This window comes from Salvelinus fontinalis, chromosome 8 (genome assembly GCF_029448725.1).
Source record: "Salvelinus fontinalis isolate EN_2023a chromosome 8, ASM2944872v1, whole genome shotgun sequence".
Taxonomy (NCBI): Eukaryota; Metazoa; Chordata; class Actinopteri; order Salmoniformes; family Salmonidae; genus Salvelinus; species Salvelinus fontinalis.
The window spans coordinates 24,655,101-24,678,519 of record NC_074672.1 but is presented as its reverse complement, the minus strand read 5'-3'; the positions used below and the strand labels follow the sequence as shown (position 1 = coordinate 24,678,519).

General features: G+C 40.7%; 1 protein-coding gene across 1 annotated transcript; it reads left to right on the top strand.

Moving 5' to 3' along the window:
• Positions 1-792: 792 nt before the first annotated feature.
• On the top strand, positions 793-23,136 carry LOC129860933 (forkhead box protein P1-B-like). Its single transcript, XM_055931864.1, has 13 exons — positions 793-856; positions 15,775-15,946; positions 16,220-16,297; positions 16,481-16,601; positions 18,876-19,044; positions 19,325-19,429; positions 19,520-19,607; positions 19,763-19,837; positions 19,997-20,165; positions 20,391-20,467; positions 20,782-20,883; positions 20,998-21,119; positions 21,270-23,136. Exons 2-13 carry the CDS (start codon positions 15,782-15,784, stop codon positions 21,325-21,327), a joined length of 1,329 nt encoding a protein of 442 aa, XP_055787839.1. The 5' UTR covers positions 793-856; positions 15,775-15,781; the 3' UTR covers positions 21,328-23,136.
• The last annotated feature ends 283 nt before the right edge of the window (positions 23,137-23,419 follow it).

Below are 23,419 nucleotides of genomic sequence, written 5' to 3'. Positions count from 1 at the left end.
TATGTAGTACATTTTTATTCTGTTGGCAGGCTCAAACTTTTTTTGAGAAAGCTTTTCTTACCTTCCAGTAACTTCCAGGTATAAATACAGACTGGATTCTGCAAACACACATTTTACACATCTGTTCCCTCTCTCACACATTGCGTGAGGCATCTTTAGGTGAGTGTTGAATGAAGGGGATCATGATTTTGCATTGTTCATGGTCTCTGTAATCTTAATTTGAGCATGTTATTGCTTTTATGCAAATGTATTTCAAGAATGCAACTCGTCATGGCTAACCACTGTGTTAACACACACAGTGTTACTGTGTGTGTTAATACACACTGAATTATACACGGCCACATGATTATGTTTAGTCTGTATCAATAACTTTCAAATATAGCTATTGTAAAAGTTACCTGAATGTGATGTGTTGGAAAAGTAAAAATAAGATACTTTTGAAAGAGATCAGCATCAATGTTAAAATATACTTTAACAAAAGACAAAACATGCAGATAGGTTTTTGTTTACTTGCCTAAAATAGTAATAATTAATGATGAATTAAAATATGAAGTAATTGTAATATCATCTCATCACAGAAATATACTATTGATAAACCTTACATTGTGTATATTTATGAACCTGTTTTAATAAACATTTCAATTTCAAAATGTCTTTGCTCTTACCATAACCTGCTTCACCATTACTGTAGATATTGCTGGTAGTATGTGTTCTTTTAAGCATAATAGACGTCAAACATCATTAGTGGAATACTACCCCCCCTTCCTCTGACACATTTGTTACCTTTTTTCATTTTCTAGCATCTCTTCCTCCTGAGAACAGGAAGACAGAAAGTGAGCAGGAGATACAGAGTGAGGTGAGAAAACTGTCTGTTTTAGTCTGTGGCCTTTGCATTTTAGGAATGTATTTCTTTGCTTTCAGCTAGAGTATTTGTTGGCAAACCATTCTGAGCATCAGAAGGGAGATAATTCAGTGGGCAAGTGTCTCTCAAATTGTGGTGCGTGTCCACCAGAGGTATGCTAGGTACACAAAACTCCAGACCGCGGCGTAATCTGTAATGGTGGATTGTATGTAACTGTGGTGTATGAGCTATTTAATAGTGTAGTCTAATGATCATGGACCTTACTCCTTTAAAAATGTAAAAAGTATCAATATTGTATACCAGTTGGGTAACATAGATGAGAGATTGTAGGCATATAGCAAAAGAGTGAAAAATGCATGTTTTGTGAAAAGCGGCTGATAGATTTTATTAAGTACACACGATTAAGAAAAGTTTGCAATAGCTGATGTAGTGATGAACCTATTAAAAGGTGTTAACAGGTGTAAAAGTACGCATTTAAAGCAACACTAATCATTTAGGCTAAAACAATCCAATCATTCCTCTACACAGTGAAACATTATGTTCAAGAACTTTTTTTTTTCTTCTCAGTGAATGGATTATTCAATGACACCCCAGTCGACACAATTCTGACACAATCATTCACAAAATTGAAACGACTCTGGAATGATATATATTACATTTTGGGTAGATTATTTGAATTCAGTATGTTCAAGAGAATAATTTTTTTATTTTATTTACAATCTCATCCAATATAATTCTTAAATATATTTGGGTTAAGATCCTTGACCTGACATTCATAACACAATGAACTGTTGATGGATTGAACTCTTCACTTGCATGGTAGTCATGATGCAAAAAGTAATTTGTGACTAACATGGGGACTTGTCCTGGATGTGTCTTTTATTATTAACCCATTAATGTCCATAATGGACATTTCTAATTGAATTTGGTTAACTTGTTCTCTAAACTTACTGATGGACAAATCTGAAGATTTTTTTAAATCGACCAAGCGTTTGTCTACTATGTACGTTTTTGATATTGTACAATATTTAGTCCTTGGGGTTACAGTTTTTACACATTTCATGAATCAAGTCATGTGAATGAATACATGTTCAAATCATCAGATCTTAAACATGTTTGGTACATATATTGCCTGGACCAATGTACAGTGCCTTCACTAAGTATTCATAACCCTTGACTTATTTCACCTTTTGTTTTGTTACAGCTTGAATTCAAAATGGATAAAATAGATGTTTTCTCTCTCCTCTAGCTACACACAATACTCCATAATGACAAAGTGAAAACACGTTTTTAGAAATTGTTTTTAGAAAAATACAGTATCTCATTTATATAAGTATTCACACCCCTAGACCCCTACTTTGTAGAAGCACCTTTGGGAGTGATTAAAGCTGTAAGTCTTTCTGGGTAAGTCTCTAAGAGCTTTCCATACCTGAATTCTGCAACATTTGGCCATTATTATGAAAAAAATTGGTTGTTTATCATTGCTTGACAACCCTTTTCCCAGCCCTTAACAATTACAAGCATACCCTTAACATGATGCAGCCACCATTATGCTTGAAAATATGGAGAGTGGTACTCAGTAATGTGTTGTATTGGATTTGCCCCGAACATAATACAAAAAGTTAATTGCTTTGCCACATTTTTTGCATTATTACTTTAGTGCCTTGTTGCAAACAGGATGCATGTTTTGGAATATTTTTATTCTGTACAAGCTTCCTTCTTTTCACTGTGTCATGAGGTTAGTATTGTGGAGTAATTACAATGTTGTTGATCCATCCTCAGTTTTCTCCTACCACAGCCATTAAACTCTGTAGCTGTTTTAAGGTCACTATTGGCCTCATGGTCCCTGATCGGTTTCCTTCCTCTCCGGCAACTGAGTTAGGAAGGACACCTGTATCTTTGTAGTGACTGGGTGTATTGATACACCATCCAAAGTGTAATTACTAACTTCACCATGCTCAAAGGGATATTCAATGTTTACCAATAGGTGCCCTTGTTTGCGAGGCATTGGAAAACCTCCCTGGTCTTTGTGGTTGAATCTGTGTTTCAAATCCACTGCTCGACTGAGAGAATATATAGATAATTGCATGTTTGAGGTACAGAGATGAGGTAGTCATAAAAAAATAGTGTTAAAAACTATTATTGCACACAGAGTGATACCATTCAACTCATCATGTCACTTGTTAAGCACATTTTTACTCCTGAACTTATTTAGGCTTTCCATAACAAAGGGGTTGAATACTTATCGACTCAAGACATTTCAGCTTTTCATTTCTCATTCATTTGTAAAAATATTTGAAAACGTTATTCCACTTATTCCACTGATATTATAGGGTATCTTGTATAACACTGTGCCCCAAGAAATCGCTATTTAATCAATTCTAAGTTCAGGCTGTAACACAACATGTAGAAAAAGTCAAGGGGTGTGAATACTTTCTGGAGGCACTGTAAACATATCTAAAGAAATCCACAAACACTCTTTCTCACACACACCTGTAGCGTATATTAAGCAACATAAGCAAATCCATCGTTTTTACAAAGTTTTCTCTCCTTCTCAGATCTTAAACATGTTCAGATCTTAATACATTTTGGTGTATATATTGCCTGAACCAATATATATATAAAAACAATATCTAAAGAAATACACACATACTCACACTAACACATACTCCTAGAGTATATTGTACAGTATAAGAAAATCCAATGCACATCTATAGAGAATGAGGCATGCTAAATCATTCTCCCTGTTTATCTCCCTCTCTCACAAGCACATGTGTACACACATACCACAGACTTGATCCATGAAATGTGTAAAAAAAACATTAACCACATGCCCATAGACTAAATATAGTATGATACAGAAACGGCTGTATTTCACAATCGACAATAAGTTGAATCATTCATTGAGTGTACAAAACATTAGGAACACCTTCCTAAAATTGAGTTGCACCCCTTTTGCCTTCAGAATAGCCTCAATTCATTCAGCATGGACTCTACAAGGTGTCGAAAGCGTTCCACAGGGATGTTGGCCAATGTTGACTCCAAGGCTTCCCACAGTTGCGTCAAGTTGGCTGGATGTCCTTTGGGTGGTAAACCATTCTTGATACACATAGGAAACTGTTGAGCGTAAAAAAAACAGCAGTTGTAGTTCTTGACACCGGTGCACCTGGCACCTACTACCATACCTTGTTCAAAGGCACTTCCATCTTTTGTCTTGCCCATTCACCCTCTGAATGGCAGATATATACAACCCTTTTTTTTTTTACCTTTATTTAACTAGACAAGTCAGTTACATTTTAATTTTTTTTCAGTGACAGGTTACATTTTGCTCAGGGGTAGAACAACAGATCTTTACATTTTCAGCTCAGGGATTTGATCTCACAACCTTCCGGTTACTAGTCCAACACTCTAACCACTAGGCTACCTGCCGCCCCAACATGCAATCCATGTCTCAATTGTCACAAGGCTTAAAAATCCTTATTTAGCTAACCCTTTACCCTTTAGCTACCCTTTACCCTACACTGATTGAAGTGGATTTAACAAGTGACATCAATAAGGGGTCATAGCTTTCACCTCGATTCACCTGGTCAGTCTGTCATGGAAAGAGCAGGTGTTCCTAATGTTTTGTACACTCAGTTTATATTTGGCATATTTGGGCTTAGAACAGGTCAAATAACAATAGTATTTGTTTATTTTGTATTTTAAAAAAAATATATGCTTTAGTATTTGAGATTTTTTCATATTTTCTCTAAATCCCAACTTTGATTGACACTGGAAGTGTGATCGATAATGACCATCTTAAAATCCAATGTGGCCTGTCTATACACTTTTACTGTTGACGCCAAATTTCATGTATTTACACCAAACAGAATTTGTTCTGTGGCACATGGATATTATACCTAATTATAAACTGGGTGGTTCGAGCCCTGAATGCTGATTGGTTGACAGCCGTGGTATATTAGACCGTATAGGTATGACAAAACATGTATTTTTACTACTGTAATTACATCGGTAACCAGTTTCTAATAGCAATAAGGCACCTCTAGGGGTTGTGGTATATGGCCAATACTAACGGCTATATCCAGGCACTCCGTTTTGCTCCATGCGTAAGAATAGCCCTTAGCCGTGGTATATTGACCATATACCACAACCCCTCATACCTTATTGCTTAAATATAGTACAAGAATGTGTACCGTTATCATTACATGTTGCCGTGTAATCAAAATTACCCTACATTCTGGTTTATCTGACTCTGTCAATAACTGTACTTTTTTTACCACAAAAAAGCAAATGATGGAATATGATAATGTTTTCGGTACATCAATGTCAAAAACTATGAATCACCTTGCAGAATTTTTACTGTTATACTTTGGTCTTTCAATTGTATTACTTTTGATCTGTGAGATATACATTTTTAGGTTAGAAACCAAGAAAGCATTTAGTCTCTATAATTTATTTGCAGTGAGTCTAAAAATAAAGTATTGAGGCTTCACAACATGCATTTAATCAGAAACTCATCAAAACATTCCGGGAAGATTAGGTTGTATTTCTAATGGACATATTGATGCTTAACCTAATTTAAAGATCAGATTAGGATGAACAGATTAATACATAAGGGAATGAGCACAATTCTTTGTATTGTAGTTTATAGAATAATAAATGTAGGTTAAATTCTGGTGAAAGCCAATAGTGATGTACTAGTAATAGTTATAAATGGAAGCTCTGAGTCAGTGTAACATGATTGCAGAGTGTGGGTTTGTAGAATGTGGGAACTACTCATTCCAGCATTTACACCCCTCACTTGTTGTGGCTGGATTTACGCTGCATGCTAATGCCACATGAGTCATCGTGAGTAGTCGTTCATGTTCTATCTCAATTGCTTTTTAAACATTCCTTTACAGCCCAACATCTGGAAATATAGAAGCTGGACATAAATGTTCAAGAAATATCCTTATTTTGTAATTTAAACTGCAAAAATGTTAGCAAATTGCTCATTTGCTCAGTATGATAAAAAAAGGCTGTAGGACTGGTATTACATGAAGATCAGATTCGTAGTTTGGTTTCACACTGATTTTGCTATTTAGATTCATTCAGTAATTTTGGACATGAAAATGTCATCACTCTAGTATACTCTAATCTATTTTTATATATGTTTTGTTCTCATTCAAATAGAACATTTTAATTAGAAGAAAACAAATTATGAGTTAAACGTAATAGAATTTTGAAAAATACAAAGTTAAATAATGTCTTTGTGGATCAAAGATTAACAATAACATTTCCTCTGCTTATAATTTCTCCCTCCCCTAGTGTAGTGTTACAGGCCAAAAAAAGCTCCTCTTCAAATCAATGTCACCCACAGGTTCATACCAAAGCGCCAACACCAGACAGATATCCTAGATATGGGAGCATAGTGAGTAATAAGAAAACTCAAAGAGAAATACTTTAGATATGACACACGATGAATAGCTTTACATACAGTATGTAATTGATTGCAAATATGGTATTTTGATCCTCAAACCCACTCCTAGATTACAGTAAAAGCTGAATGTCATTGCCCTCAGTTGAGAGAAGTGTTGAAAGACGTGTTAATATCTTCTACTTGTAATGTTATTGTAGCACATCCATTCATCAAATCACACTCTATGAATCTGTGTGATATCAACATGTAGCTCTCAATTCCAAATTAAAAAGATTTGCTTATTCATTTAATGCCTGTTATGTGACTTGTTGATTCAGTCTTCTCTTTACTTTGATCTGAGCTCTCTGTACAGGAGATATGTTTGGTTTTGCTCGTGAAGTGGATATAAAAGCGAGAAACCACAAAGAGCTTCAGTACTTTCTGTTTCTACTGAATTCCTGTTTCCTCTTCCTGGGTTGCTGGGTGAGAGCGTGCATTTGCAATTGTATACAGTGGTCTGGTCTTTTTCCACATTTTGTTATGTTACAGGCTTATTCTAAAATTGCCTAAATAGTTTATTTTCATCGTCAATCTACACACAATACTGCATAATGACAAAACAAAAACAGCTTTTAGAATTTTTGCAAATGTAAAAAAAAAAAAAAGAAATATCACATTTACATAAGAATTCAGACCCTTTACTCAGTACTTTGTTGAAACAACTTTGGCAGTGATTACAACCTTAAGTCAAATCAAATCAAATCAAACTTTATTTGCCAAATGCGCCGAATACAACAAGTGTAGACCTTACCGTGAAATGCTTTCTTACAAGCCCTTAACCAACAGTGCAGTTCAAGAAAAGTTAAGAAAAATATTTACAGAATAAATGAAAGTAAATAATTATAAAAAGTAATACAATAACATAACAATAACGAGGCTACATACAGGGGGTACCGCTACCGAGTCAGTGTGCGGGGGTACAGGTTAGAGGTAATTTGTACATGTAGGTAGGGGTGAAGTGACTATGCATAGATAATAAACAGCAAGTAGCAGCAGTGTACAAAACAAATGGAGGGGGGGTCAATGTAATAGTCTGGTGGTCATTTAATTAATTGTTCAGCAGTGTTATGGCTTGGGGGTAGAAGCTGTTAAGGAGCCTTTTGGTCCTAGACTTGACGCTCCGGTACCGCTTGCCGTGCAGTAGCAGAGAAAACAATCTTTGACTTGGGTGACTGGAGTCTTTGACAATTTTATGTGCTTTCCTCTGACACCACCTATTATATAGGTCCTGGATTGCAGGAAGCTTGGCCCCAGTGATGTACTGGGCCGTACGCACTACCCTCTGTAGCGCCTTACGTTACGATGCCGAGCAGTTGCCATACCAGGCGGTGACGCAACCGGTCAGGATGCTCTCGATGGTGCAGCTGCATAACTTTTTGAGGATCTGAAGACCCATGCCAATTTTTTTCAGTCTCCCGAGGGGAAAATGTTTTCTCGTGCCCTGTTCACAACTGTCTTGGAGTGTTTGGACAATGATAGAGCGTTGGTGATGTGGACACCAAGGTACTTGAAACTCTCGACCCGCTCCACTACAGCCTTGTTGATGTTAATGGGGCCCTGTTCGGCCCGCCTTTTCCTGTAGTCCACGATCAGCTCCTTTGTCTTGCTCACATTGAGGGAGAGGTTGTTATCCTGGCACCACACTGACAGTTCTCTGACCTCCCCCTTATAGGCTGTCTCATCGTTGTCGGTGATCAGGCAAACTTGTGTCATCAGCAAACTTAATGATTGGGGTTGGAGTCGTGATTGGCCACGCAGGCGTGGGTGAACAGGGAGTACAGGAGGGGTCTAAATACACACCCCTGAGGGGCCCCAGTGTTGAGGATCAGCGTGACAGACGTGTTGTTGTCCACCCTTACCACCTGGGGGCAGCCCGTCAGGAAGTCCAGGATCCAGTTGCAGAAGGAGGTGTTTAGTCCCAGGGTCCTTAGCTTAGTGATGAGCTTCGTGGTCACTATGGTGTTGAACACTGAGCTGTAGTCAATGAACAGCATTCTCACATACAGTAGGTGTTCCTTTTGTCCAGGTGGAAAAGGGCAGTGTGGAGTGCGATTGAGATTGCATCATCTGTGGATCTGTTGGGGCGGTATGCGAATTGGATTGGGTCTAGGGTATCCGGGAGGATGCTGTTGATGTGAGCCATGACCAGCCTTTCAAAGCACTTCATGGCTACCGATGTGAGTGCTACAGGGCGGTAATCATTTAGGCAGGTTACCTTCGCTTCTTTGGACACTCGGACTATGGTGGTAGGCTTGAAACATGTAGGTATTACAGAATCAGTCAGTGAGAGGTTAAAAATGTCAGTGAAGACACTTGCCAGTTGGAGTACACACCCTGGTAATCCATCTGGACCCGCGGCTTTGTGAATGTTGACCTGTTAAAGGTCTTTCTCACATCGGCTAACGAGAGCGTTATCACACAGTCACCCAGAACAGCTGGTGCTCTCGTGCATGCTTCAACACTGAAGACTTGCCTCGAAGCGAGCATAAAAGGCATTTAGCTCGTCTGGTAGGCTCACGTCACATGGCAGCTCACGTCTGAGTTTCCCTTTGTAGTCCGTAATAGTTTTTAAGCCCTGCCACATCCGACGAGCGTCAGAGCCGGTGTAGTAGGATTCAATCTTTATCATGTGTTGACGCTTTGCTTGTTTGATGGTTCATTTGAGGGCATAGCGGGATTTCTTATAGGCGTCCGGATTAGTGTCCCGATCCTTGCAAGCGGCAGCTCTAGCATTTAGCTCGGTGCGGATGTTGCCTGTAATCCATGGCTTCTGGTTGGGATATGTACATACGGTCACCGTGGGGACGACGTCGTCAATGCACTTATTGAAGCCGATGACTGAGGTGGTATACTCCTCAATGCCATTGGATGAATCTCGGAATGTATTCCAGTCTGTGCTAGCCAAACAGTCCTGTTACGTAGCATCTGCGTCATCTGACCACTTCCGTATTGAGAGAGTCACTGGTACTTCCTGCTTTAGTTTTTGCTTGTAAGCAGGAATCAGGAGGATAGAATTATGGTCAGATTTGCCAAATGAAGGGCGGGGGAGAGCTTTGTATGCATCTCTGTGTGTGGAGTAAAGGTGGTTGATAGTTTTTTTCCCTCTAGTTGCACATGTGACATGCTGGTAAAAATTTGGTAAAACTGATTTAAGTTTGTCTGGATTAAAGTCCCCGGCCACTAGTAGCACCGCTTTTGGGTGAGCATTTTCTTGTTTTCTTACGGCCTTATAGAGTTCGTTGAGTGCGGTCTTAGTGCCAGCATCGGGATGTGGTGGTAAATAGATGGCTATGAATAATATAGATGAGAACTCTCTTGGTATATAGTGTGGTCTACAGCTTATCATAACACAGATAATGCTCTACCTCAGGCGAGCAATACCTCAAGACTTCTTTAATATTAGACATCGCACACCAGCTGTTTCTGACAAAAAGACACACACCCCCACCCTTTGTCTTTCCAGACGTGGCTTCTCTGTTCTGCCGGTGCATTGAAAATCCCTCCAGCTCTAAATTATCTGTGTCGTCGTTCAGCCACGACTCGGTGAAGCATAAGATATTACAGTTCTTAATGTCCCGTTGGTAGGATAATTGTAATCGTAGATCATCAATTTTATTTTCCAAAGATTGCATGTTAGCAAGTAGAATTTATGGCAGTGGAAGTTTACACGCTCGCCTACGGATTCTCAAAATGCAGCCCGATCTGCGTCCTCTTTTCCTCTGTCTTTTCTTCATGTAAATTATGGGGATCTGGGCCTGTTCCCGGGAGAGCACTATATCTTTCTCGTCAGACTCATTAAAGGAAAAGGCTTCTTCCAGTTCGTGGTGAGTAATCCCAGGTCTGACTTCCAGAATTTATTTTCGGTCATAAGAGACGGCAGCAGCAACATTATCTGCACAATAAGTTATAAGAAGTTACAAACAACACAAAAAAATGAACAAATAGTACAATTGGTTACGGGCATGTAAAACGTCATCCATCCTCTTTGGCGTCATCTTGGGTATGACGCTACAAGCTTGGCACACCTGTATTTGGTGAGTTTCTCCCATTCTTCTCTGCAGATCCTCTCAAGCTCTGTCAGGTTGGATGGGGAGCGTCGCTGCACAGCTATTTTCAGGTCTCTCCAGAGATGTTCGATCGGGTTCAAGTCCAGGTTCTGGCCGGGCCATTTAAGAACATTCAGACACTTGTCCCGAAGCCACTCCTGTGTTGTCTTGGCTGTGTGCTTAGGGTCGTTGTCCTGTTGGAAGGTGAACATGACAGCCCGCTTGGAGTTTGCCCCAGTCTGAGGTCCTAAGGGCTCTAGAGCAGGTTTTCATCAAGGATCTCTCTGTACTTTGCTCCGTTAATCTTTCACTCGATACTGACTGGTCTCCCAGTACCTGCCACTGAAAAACATCCCCACAGCATGTTGCTGCCACCACCATGCTTCACCATAGGTATGGTGCCAGGTTCCCTCCAGACGTGACGCTTGGCATTCAGGCCAAAGTTCAATCTTGATTTCATCAGACCAAATAATCTTGTTAATCATGGTCTGAGAGTCCTTTAGGTGCCTTTGGCAAACTCCAAGCGGGCTGTCATGTGCCTTTTACTGAGGAGTGGTTTCCGTCTGGCCACTCTACCATAAAGGCCTGATTGGTGGAGTGCTGCTAAGATGGTTGTCCTTCTGGAAGGTTCTCCCATCTCCACAGAGGAACTCTGGAGCTCTGTCAGAGTGACCATCGGGTTCTTGGTTACCTTCCTGACCAAGGCCCTTTTCCCCCGATTGCTCAGTTTGGCCGCGCGGCCAGCTCTAGGAAGAGTCTTGGTGGTTCCAAACTTTTTTAACTTCTTTAAGAATGATGGAGGCCACTGAGTTCTTGGGTACATTCAATGCTGCAGACATTTTTTGGTACCCTTCCCCAGATCTGTACCTCACCACAATCCTGTCTCAGAGCTCTACAGACAATTCCTTCACCTCATGGCTTGGTTTTTGCTCTGACATGCACTGTCAAATGTGGGACCTTATATAGACAGGTGTGTGCCTTTACAAATTATGTCCAATCAATTGAATTTACCATAGGATACATCTCAAGCATGATCTTTTTTTATTTTTTTTATTTTTTATTTTTTATTTTTTATCCCATTTTCTCCCCAATTTTCGTGGTATCCAATCGCTAGTAATTACTACCTTGTCTCATCGCTACAACTCCCGTACGGGCTCGGGAGAGACGAAGGTCGAAAGCCATGCGTCCTCCGAAGCACAACCCAACCAGCCGTACTGCTTCTTAACACAGCGCGCCTCCAACCCGGAAGCCAGCCGCACCAATGTGTCGGAGGAAACACCGTGTACCTGGCCCCCTTGGCTGGCGCGCACTGCGCCCGGCCCGCCACAGGAGTCGCTGGAGCGCGATGAGACAAGGATATCCCTACCGGCCAAACCCTCCCTACCCCGGACGACGCTATGCCAATTGTGCGTCGCCCCACGGACCTCCCGGTCGCGGCCGGCTGCGACAGAGCCTGGGCGCGAACCCAGAGACTCTGGTGGCGCAGTTAGCACTGCGATGCAGTGCCCTAGACCACTGCGCCACCCGGGAGGCCCCATCTCAAGCATGATCAATGGAAACAAGATGCACCTGAGCTCAATTTTCGAGTCTCATAGCAAAAGGTCTGAATACTTACAGTTGAAGTCGGAAGTTTACATACACTCCACAAGTTTCTTGTTCACAAACTATAGTTTTAGCAAGTCGGTTAGGACATCTACTTTGTGCATGACAAAAGTAATTTTTCCAACAATTGTTTACAGACAGATTATTTAACTTATAATTGTATCTGTATCTGCATCTGTATATAACTGATCACAATTCCTGTGGGTCAGAAGTTTACACACACTAAGTTGACTGTGCCTTTAAACAGTTTGGAAAATTCCAGAAAATAATCTCATGGCTTTAGAAGCTTTTGATAGGCTAATTGACATAATTTGAGTCAATTGGAGGTGTAACTGTGGATGTATCTCAAGGCCTACCTTCAAACTCAGTGCCTCCTTGCTTGACATCAAGGGAAATCAAAAGAAATCAGCCAAGACCTCAGACCTCCACAAGTCTGGTTCATCCTTGAGAGCAATTTCCAAATGCCTGAAGGTACCACATTCATCTGTGCAAACAATAGTACGCTAGTATAAATGCCATGGGACCACGCAGCCGTCATACCGCTCAGGAAGGGGACGCGTTCTGTCTCCTTGAGATGAACGTACTTTGGTACGAAAAGTGCAAATCAATCCCAGAACAACAGCAAAGGACCTTGTGAAGATGCTGGAGGAAACAGGTACAAAAGTATCTATATCCACAGTAAAACGAGTCTTATATCGACATAAGCTGAGAGGCCGCTCAGCAAGGAAGAAGCCACTGCTCCAAAACTGCCATTAAAAAGCCAGACTACGGTTTGCAACTGCACATGGGGACAAAGATTGTACTTTTTGGAGAAATGTCCTCTGGTCTGATGAAACAAAAATATAACTGTTTGGCCATAATGACCATCGTTACAATTGGAGGAAAAAGGGGGAGGCTTGCAAGCCGAAGAACACCATCCCAACCGTGAAGCACGGGGGTGGCAGCATCATGTTGTGGGGGTGCTTTGCTGCAGGAGGGACTAGTGCACTTCACAAAATAGATTGCCTCATGAGGAAGGAAATTATGTGGATATATTGAAGCAACATCTCAAGACATCAGTCAGGAAGTTAAAGCTTGGTCGCAAATGGGTCTTCCAAATGGACAATGACCCCAAGCATATTTCCAAAGTTGTGGCAAAATTGGTTAAGGACAACAAAGTCAAGGTATTGGAGTGGCCATCACAAAGCCCTGACATCAATCCTATAGAGAATTTGTGGGCAGAACTGAAAAAGCTTGTGCGAGCAAGGAGGCCTACAAGCCTGACTCAGTTACACCAGCTCTGTCAGGAGGAATGGGACAAAATTCACCCAACTTATTGTGGGAAGCTTGTGGAAGGCTACCCGAAACGTTTGACCCAAGTTAAAAAATGTAAAGGCAATGCTACCAGAAACTAATTGAGTGTATGTAAACTTCTGACCCACTGGGAATGTGATGAAAGAAATAAAAGCTGAAATAAATCCTTCTCATTACTATTATTCTGACATTTCACATTCTTAAAATAAAGTGGTGATCCTAACTGACCTAAAAGTGAATTGTCACTTGGATTAAATGTCAGGAATTGTGAAAAACTGAGTTTAAATGTATTTGGATAAGGTGTATGTACACTTCTGACAAATTTCTATAAACTTGTTTTCGTTTTGTCATTATGGGGTATTGTGTGTAGATTGATGAGGAACATTTAGGGGAAAAAAAGTTTGAATAAGAAGTAGCGTAACAAAATGTGTAAAAAGTCAAGGGGTCTTGTCACGCCCTGACCTTAGAGAGACTTTTTATTTCTATATTTGTTTAGGTCAGGGTGTGATTAGGGTGGACAGTCTATGTTTTCTATTTATTTGTTTTTGGCCGAGTGTGGTTCCCAATCAGAGGCAGCTGTCTATCGTTGTCTCTGATTGGGAATCATACTTAGGCAGCCTTTTCCCCGCCTGTGTTTTGTGGGTAGTTATTTTCTGTTTAGTATCTGTTGACCTGATAGAACTGTTCACTTTCATTTTGTTACTTTGTTCGAGTGTTTCTTTGATCAATAAAATCATGAACACTTCCCACGCTGCGCTTTGGTCCACTCATTCCGACGAGAACCGTTACAGGTCTGAATACTTTCCGAATGCACTGTACAAGGTGAATACCGCTGAAACAGTACCATGAAATCAACTGTTACCCCGGTTTGATTACTAAGTGGGGAGAAAAGAATTGGAGCATCCTCTTCCCTTCCCTCTTTCCTGTGCTTCAGTGAGTTCCAAAAGTATTGGAACAGTGGCACATTTTCAGGCTCTGTACTCCAGCACTTTGGATTTGAAGTGCAGATTGTCAGCATTAATTTGAGGGTATTTTCAAGCTTGTGACTACAAACTTGTTGGATACATTAGCTATTTGTTTTGGTTGTGTTTCAGATTATGTTGTGCCCAGTAGAAATTCATGGTTAATAATGTATTGTGTCAGTTTGGAGTCACTTTTATTGTAAATAATAATATGTTTCTAAACACTTCTACATCAATGTGATGCTACCATGATTACAGATATTCCTGAATGAATCGTGAATAAGGATGAGTGAGAAAGTTACAGATGCACAAATATCATACCACTAAGACATGCTAACCTCTCACCATTACCAGGGGTGGCAGGTAGCCTAGTGGTTAGAGTGTTGGGCCAGTAACCCAAAAGGTTGCTAGAAAGAATCCCCGAGCTGACAAGGTAAAAATCTGTTGTTCTGCCCCTGAACAAGACAGTTGACCAACTGTTCCTAGGCCGTCATTGTAAATAAGAATTTGTTCTTAACTGACTTGCCTAGTTAAATAAAGGTAAAAAAAATTACAGTTACAGGGGTGTTTAGCATTTTGGGATATGATATTTGTGCGTCTGCAACTTTCTTACTCATCATTACATTTAAAGTGACTCCAAAATGAAATAATACAATATTTACCATTAATTTCTATTGGGCACAAAATGATCTGAAACACAACCAAAACATCAGAAAATGAATCCAAAAAGTTTGTAGAGTCACAAGCTTGATGTAGTCATTGCGTGTTAGGAATATGGGACCAAATACTAAGCTTTTGATTACTTTAAAACACATATAAGTGAATTTGTCCCAATACCTTTGGTCCCCTAAGATAGGGGGACTATGTACAAAAAGGGATGTCATTTCTAAACGGTTCACCCGATATGGATGAAAATACCCTAAAAATAAAACTGACAGTCTGCACTTTAACCTTAAAGTCATTGTATCATTTCAAATCCAAAGTGCTGGAGTACAGAGCCAAAACAACAACTAAATATGTCACTGTTCGAATCACTGTATGTTTTTGAGATACCTGCTGCTATCAGTTCCATCTCTGTACGCTTCAATGTCTGTGTAGTTGCACCTGTGCGCAACCACAATATCTCTCAGCCCAGACTGTGTTTGAACTCCTTTACCTTTCATTATGTCTGATAAGGGAACAAAGACACCATGCCTCCAAACCTGTTGCTGTCTAACATTTATCAAAGAGCACATTTGTATGCCCCCCCCTCTCTCTCTCTTTCTAGCTCACTTTCTCTCTCTCTCCCTCTCTCTCTCTCTTATTGTAGTGATGTGTTGTTTAATGTCATATGTTGAAATTTATGCAAGACCGAATACAACATATCCTTACAAATATGAAAATCTCCACATAATTGGTGCCCTGTGTGGGGACGATCTATTGTGACTTGTGATTATTTGCAATTGTTTATGTTGTCTACACATTCACAACTTTTATCCACCACCACCCATGTATTCCTAGCGGTAGCATGCACTTAGCACTAACCATCCATTTCCTCTCTTCTGCACCAAGCCCAGGGATGCCACAGACTGAGAGTGAGAGGTTGAAGAGTGGGCGGCTGAACAGTGGTAGACAGCAGCAGCAGCGAGATCGGCGGGGTGAACACGGAGAGGAGCCAGACACACGTACCAATCCAAATGATTCTGTCTCACCTCGGCTCTATGCTCGTACCTCTGTTACTCAGGTATTGGTTGAACTGCTACTGTGGGTTCAATCAACAAGTAACATATAATTGGAAGAAGACTAAAATAAATATAATAAATATAGAGCAAAAGTGTAAATCAAGACAGTTCCATACAGTTGGCTTTTTCATGTTTTTTTTTGTTTATTATATTTTGTATAATAATGCCAATTGAAAGACAAGTTCCCAGGAGGCAATATCTATATTTTCATTACATGGAGTTTTTCTTAATAATGAGATAGATGAATGATATAAATAAATGTCCATTATTTATAGATGGGTTTCCCATTGATGATTAGACCTGGAGGTCCACTTATGGCCTCATCTCAGCTCCAAAGCTTACTGTTACAGCAGGTAGGATATTATCCTCTTCTTATACCTGCTATTATAACATGTTTCAAGGCCCTATTCTGACCAGATTCATGTAATGCATACACTGATATTAGCAAAAAAGCTGCTTGTGTTTGCTCAGAGCACTCCCTGCTGGTAAAAGGGGTGTACTGTAAGTGTGAGCATGTTGTTATGCGTCCTTCCCAGTGTTCCAGTGAGGAGGAGGGGAGACCGTTCCTGCAGCGGGTGTCTCGGTGCTCCCAGTTGAGCCAGCACAGACCCTCTGTCCTACGCCAGGGTGTCCTGGCTGCCCACGTAAGACCCCAGGGTAAGCTCTGCTCTGACTGACCCTCTGCAGCAGCACCCTTACAGTACATATACAACTGAACTGTCATGTCGTATGAGACGATAGAATAAAAGAGCTCTTTATGGAGAAACACTGTCCATGACACTGCTGTGTAATAATGTAGAATGGATGTAGAATGGATGTATAGAATCCAAAACCAACTCCATAGTTCATTTCTCTCCGCTCTTCTTTCCTACTGCAGCGTCCTTACAACCAAACCATTATAGCTTTTCATTGTCAAAACATTTTAAAAATGTCCCCCTTCCCAAAATAGGTCATTTTTTATTTAACTAGGCAAGTCAGTTAAGAACAAATTCTTATTTACAATGACAGCCTAGGAACAGTGGGTTAAGTGTCTTGTTCAGGGGAAGAACAACAGATTTTTACCTTGTCAGCTCAGGGATTTGATCTAGCAACCTTTTGGTTACTCGCCCAACATTCTAACCACTAGGCTACCTGATGCCCCAGGTAATGCAGGTGTAGGGTCGCACTTTTGAATGGAAACACTGGTGGCTTAAAGAAATTGTGTCATTACATATGTTGTACACAATTCTATACAGCCATTATGCATAATTCCTATAGAAGGTTCATGGAAAGTGTTTCTACAGTGGCAAGAAAAAGTAGGTGAACCCTTTGGAATTACCTGTATTTCTGCACAAATTTGACATAAATTTGATCTGATCTTCATCTAAGTCACAACAATAGACATACACAGTGTGCTTAAACAAATAACACACAAATGATTGTATTTTTCTTGTCTCTATTGAATACATAATTGAAACATTCACAGTGTAGGATGAAAAAAGTATGTGAACCCCTAGGCTAATGACTTCTCCAACAGCTAATTGGAGTCAGGAGTCAACTAACCTGGAGTCGAAAGAATGAGACGAGATTGGAGATTTTGGTTAGAGCTGCCCTGCTCTATGAAAGACCCTCACAAAATTTGAGTTTGCTATTCACATGAAGCATTGCCTGATGTGAACCACACCTCAAACAAAATAGATCTCAGAAGAACTAAGATTGAGAATTGTTGCCTTGCATGAAGCTGGAAAGGGTTACAAAAGTACCACCAAAAGTCAGTCCACGGTAAGACAAATTCTCTATAAATGGAGAAATTTCAGCACTGTTGCTACTCTCCCTAGGAGTGGCCGTGCTGCAAAGATGACTGTAAGAGCACAGCGCAGAATGCTCAATGAGGTTAAGAAGAATCCTAGAGGGTCAGCTAAAGACTTACAGAAATCTCTTTAAGATGCTAAAATCTCTGTTGACGAGTCTGCAATACATAAAACACTAAACAAGAATGGTGTTCATGGGAAGTCATCATGGAAGAAGCCACTGCTGTCCCAAAAAAACATTGCTGCACATCTGAAGTTTGCAAAAGAGCACCTGGATGTTCCACAGCACTACTGGCAAAATATTCTGTGGACAGATGAAACTAAAGTTGTGTTGTTTGGAATGAACACACAACACTATGTGTGGAGAAAAAAAGGCCCAGCACACCAAAAAAGGTACAGCACACCAGCATCATGGTTTGGGTCTGCTTAGCTGCCTCAGGGCCTGGACAGCTTCCTATCATCGACGGAAAAATGAATTCCCAAGTTTATCAAGACATTTTACAGGAGAATGTAAGGCTGTCTGTCCGCCAATTGAAGCTCAACAGAAGTTAGGTGATGCAACAGGACAACATCCCAAAAGACAGAAGTAAATCAACAACAGAATGGTTTGAACAGAAGAAAAAACACCTTCTGGAGTGGCCCAGTCAGTCCTGACCTCAATCCGATTGGGATGCTGTGGAATGACCTCAAGAGAGTGGTTCACACCAGACATCCCAAGAATATTGTGAAACTGAAAAAATGTGGAAAGAGGACTGGTCCAAAATTCCTCCAGACCGTTGTGCAGGTCTGATCCGCAACTACAGAAAACATTTGGTTGAGGTTATTGCTGCCAAAGGAGGGTCAAGCTGTTATTAAATCCAAGGGTTCACATACATTTTCAACCTGCACTGGGAATGTTTACCCGGTGGGTTCAATAAAGACATGAAAAATGATAATTGTTTGTGTGTTATTATTTTAAGCAGACTGTGGTTTGTCTATTGTTGTGATTTAGATGAAGATCAGATACAATTTTATGACCAATTTATGTAGAAATCCAGGTAATTCCAGGTCATTCTAAAGGGCTTACATACTTTTTCTTCCCACTGTAGGTCTTTTTCAATAATATATTTTCTTTCTTTTCTGACACCGTGCACTATAACAGCGGCCGGTTCAGCTCAACCCATATCGCTGTGCAATGCGGAGGTGTACACAGGGAGCCGTGGACAGTCCTCACCCCCACACTCTGAGCACTCTCCTGGGCCCACTCGTCACCCCTCTCCCCTGAGGAGAGCCAGTCCTAAGCAGAACTCCATCATCACCAGGCATCATGAGTGAGTTGTGTGTTTGTGTCACAGGAGGTTGGTGGCACCTTAATTGGGGAGGATGGGCTTGTTGTAATGGCTGGAGTAAAAAGAGTGGATTGCATAAACTGCATCAAACACATGGGTCCCATGTGTTTGATGCCATTCCATTCGCTCCTTTCCAGCCATTATTAGGAGCCGTCCTCTGTGTGTGTGTGTGCGTGTGTAAACAGACACTGCATAAACAACGCAAGGCTAGTTTGATTGCGTTTAGTCCACCGTTGATAATATTCCTCCCTTCCTTCTGCAGGCCAGGTCACCCAACCCTACGGAGCTCCAGTGCTCTGTTTCTCAACGGACTCTGCTGCTGGCCAGGCTGCGATGCGGTGTTTGAAGAATTTCCCCATTTTTTGAAGTGAGTCATGAGCACCAGTATATTTCATTGGTCATTGTTATGCAGTTGGGGTGCTGTTCTTTATAGTTATGACTTTGATTACATCTCCAGACACCTCCATTCTGACCATGGCCATGGAGACAGAAGCATTGCACAGTGGAGGGTACAACAAGACATGGTGCAATACATGGAGACCCAGGTTTGTTCCTGTAGTTCTACATACAGTATAATAGACTGTTTTACAGAAAAGCTCCAAATAGAACACTGACAACAGAGAAAGGTTGTAGCTCCAAGTCCAACTAAGTGGAAATGTTGCCCCTAATGAACCTTGATTAATCTTCTCTCTTGTTTTAGCTGACTGTGGAAAAACAGAAACTCTTTGCAATGCAACTCCATCTGCACCTGTCTGAACACAAATCAACTGACATGGTAACTCCTCAAGGCTTCCCTATTTTGGCTAATGCCTTCAAATGACTATAGTCACCGCCCATGCCATTGCCCATTATCCTTCCCTTTTTAAGAAATGTTCTATGTACCCCAACCTGACCATATTGAATGTCTGTGTTGTTGGTTGTCTCTCCCTGTCAGAAGGCAGGTTCAGATTGGCCCTACAGCCACAGCCTGGCACTAGTCCTGCCCCAGAACCCATCCCCGGCCTTGGCAGCAGATGGAGTGCCACGCTGCGCCACTAAAGAGCCAGAGGAGCTGGCACAGCATGAGTATTGGCCCGCTGCCACTCCCCACCACCTACTCCCAGGTAACACCATTTCACACTCATCTTCAACACGGAGTAACATTCACATAAAATTCACATAGCATGACTGCTTATTCACTTTTCTTTAAGCTAGAGAAAGTTCCACTCCATTTTGCATTCCTCCAAGTGTTTTGCTTGTTTGTTTTGGTGATGATGCCTTTCACGTTGCCACAAAATCTGATCCAAACTCAAGACCCAGCATGTTTGCTTTCGTTGGGCACCCTATAGATCTTGTCCCGAGTGTTGAGTGTTATAAATACAACAACATCCGCCCTCCGTACACCTACGCCTGCCTGATAAGATGGGTGAGTTGTCTGAATCAGACAGTAGAGTCCCTCTGAACACTCAGGTAAAGGCACACTTGAGTAAAGGAAAAGGTAGACTCGAGAGTCTGGCTGAGCGGCTGAGCAACTAATGCAGTTTGATCTGTGGTTCATGCATCTTTGTTGAACTGAAAGACAGCAACATTCTACCTTTTCGTCTACACAAGTGGGACATTAATATTCAATCCATTGTATTGGACTACATGAGTAGCAAGACTTCTAATTATGTCTAGATTTCATGTGAGATGTTTCAATTGCACAAGTCTACTGTGAATGTCCACCATGTCTGTCTGCAGTCTATACTGGAGTCTCCAGACAAGCAGCACTCTCTGAATGACATCTACAACTGGTTCACCACAATGTTCTTCTACTTCCGACACAACACGGCCACATGGAAGGTTTGGCTTCTCCTTGGATCATTATGTTAACTTACATTTGAGTCTTCAATTTGAGTTTTGAGGAATATTGACTCCCGAGATCCTAACATAAGCTGTATTCCTTTGCCACCACAGAACGCTGTCCGTCATAATCTTAGCTTGCACAAGTGTTTTGTGCGAGTGGAGGGAGGCAAGGGGTCTGTCTGGACAGTGGATGAAATGGAATATCAAAAGAGAAAGGGACAAAAATATCACAGGTAGGCCTCTGCTCTGGATGTGCTTTCTTGATTCACTCTTAGTTTTGCAACTTCATTCCAACTCAACAAGTGAGTGTGCTATTGTTAACTCCACCCATTAACAAAGGCATGTTTTTTATTATATTGTAATAATATGAAAAACTATTTCAGGGATCATCATGTGAAATGGTTGGCACCCTTCTCCTTATTCCGTCCAGAAGAACCTTGAACATAGCCACCCCTTCAGTGAATGAAAAACTATACTATAGGAAAAGGAAGTCACCAGGACCTATAACTGAATCAGGTATATTATAACAGGGCTGGAGCAAAAGCCTCCATATTAGCTCTCCAGGCGGAGGGTTGACCAGTCCTGGTCTACAGTATCTACAGCACCCAGCATCACCTTCTTTGTTCAGCAGCAGATGGTGCTATAATACATAGCATAGCCCCGGACTCTTTTGCCTCTCTAGACTGATCATGAAGAAGTGTGCATGACTGGAATGGCAATATATTTTGCAGCCTTTGAAATAAAAATAAACACTTAAAAATGATTTGTCAATTAAAACACAGTGAAAAGGTGAACAATCATTTTGTTTTGTAGTGTTGGCTACATATGTGTTACAGCAAGCAAGTAAAAATTGGACATTTTGTCAAAAATTCATAAAATAATTAATAAAATTCATATTTGAATGTATCTCTGATTTTGGATCACCTTTTGTGAGAAAATAAAATCAGTTAACCACTTTACCCACAAACCTTTAAATAACAGCTACCCTCCACAATCCCTTTTACATCATTCTCCATAAATCCAGATTAACTCTGCGAAAGAAAAAGGGAGAATGTATCTTCCTGCAATGTGAAAGCCCTGTTTAATAGTGTTTTCACCTGTGAGTAGCAGCCTGCTGCAGTTCTCTCAGCTCCCTGGTGAGTCTCAGTCAGAAGGTGAAGTATAAATAAAACCCATGCTCCTCGCTCCCACATGCATGATTCCTACAGTACATGTACTCCTCAATGCTCTCACAACCTTTAAGAGCCTCCGCCTTGCTTCAGTGCCTTCAGCCTCTTTTGTTGCTCCTGACACTCCTTCATTGCCATTGAACTTTAGCCACTTAATCTTTACCACAAACTGAATAATATCTCATGAACACAATGGGTCTAACATTCCACAGTGTCACTCACATCAAGCAAAATATTGTCTATACATTAGCCCTACGGTTTCTAAATGTCTCCATTGTGTTTTCATATTTCACAGCTATTAGTCAGTTTTTCCACAGACCCAGCAGTTGTCCTTCTGTATGAATCAGTCTTTCCACTAGAAAGGGATATCCAGTTATTTATATCCAGAGCTTTTTTTCTAAAGGACAAAAGTTATTTATTTGGTGTGCATGGGTAAACATGAGACTGTGCGATATGAGGCTAAAATATAACTCATTACTCTAGGCACACCTCAGGCTGGACCAGATCCATTTCCCAGGCCTGTCATTTAAAGCATTTCCTTTAGGAGAATCCTGTACAGTGTTACATCCTCTAAAACCTCTACTCTTATGGTTCATGCTGCCAGGTGCTTATTATTACCCATTCAACTTCCTCTGTAAACGCTAGCCATTAAACCCCTTAGCAGCATTTACAATGACACAAACAGACTGCCAATACAAGATAAAAATCGAAAGCTATTTCCTTTTGGGGGAAACACACCATCTCAAAGTACAAGGTGTAGTCTTGAAATTGAGAACAGTTTGAGCTAATCACAGTGTTTTCATCATCTGCTTAAATAAGCACTTGGACCAGTGTTTTGTTTCTGTGGAGATGTGAAGTATGGAATGTCCAATATATCCAGATGTGCAGTATGAAGTCCAATATATCCAGATGTGCAGTATGAAGTCCAATATATCCAGATGTGCAGTATGCTCATTCATGAGTAGACCTATAGTAGTTGTCACATTGACCTGATCGAATAAAATCACCTTGGAAGTGTTTTCATGTGAGATTACTTTCATAGGAGATTCCATTGCACATCTTGTCGATGTCTGTTTTATGTGCAATCCCAAAATGTAATTAAATTTAATTCAAGACTACAGTATCAAGTGTTTTTACAATGTACTTCTTAACATAAACATGTAGATCTCTTTTCCTTATGACTTGGATAATGTATGCTAAGGATGCTTTCTAAACGCAAAAGTATGCTACAATGTGAAAACCATTTCTGTGTAATTCCAAATGAGGTGGCTCATTTTGCACATTCCCTTTCACTCTCTCTTTCCAGAGATATATGCATATTTCCCCCCATATTTTGTTTCAAGTCTAAAGTGTCTGCCTCTTAT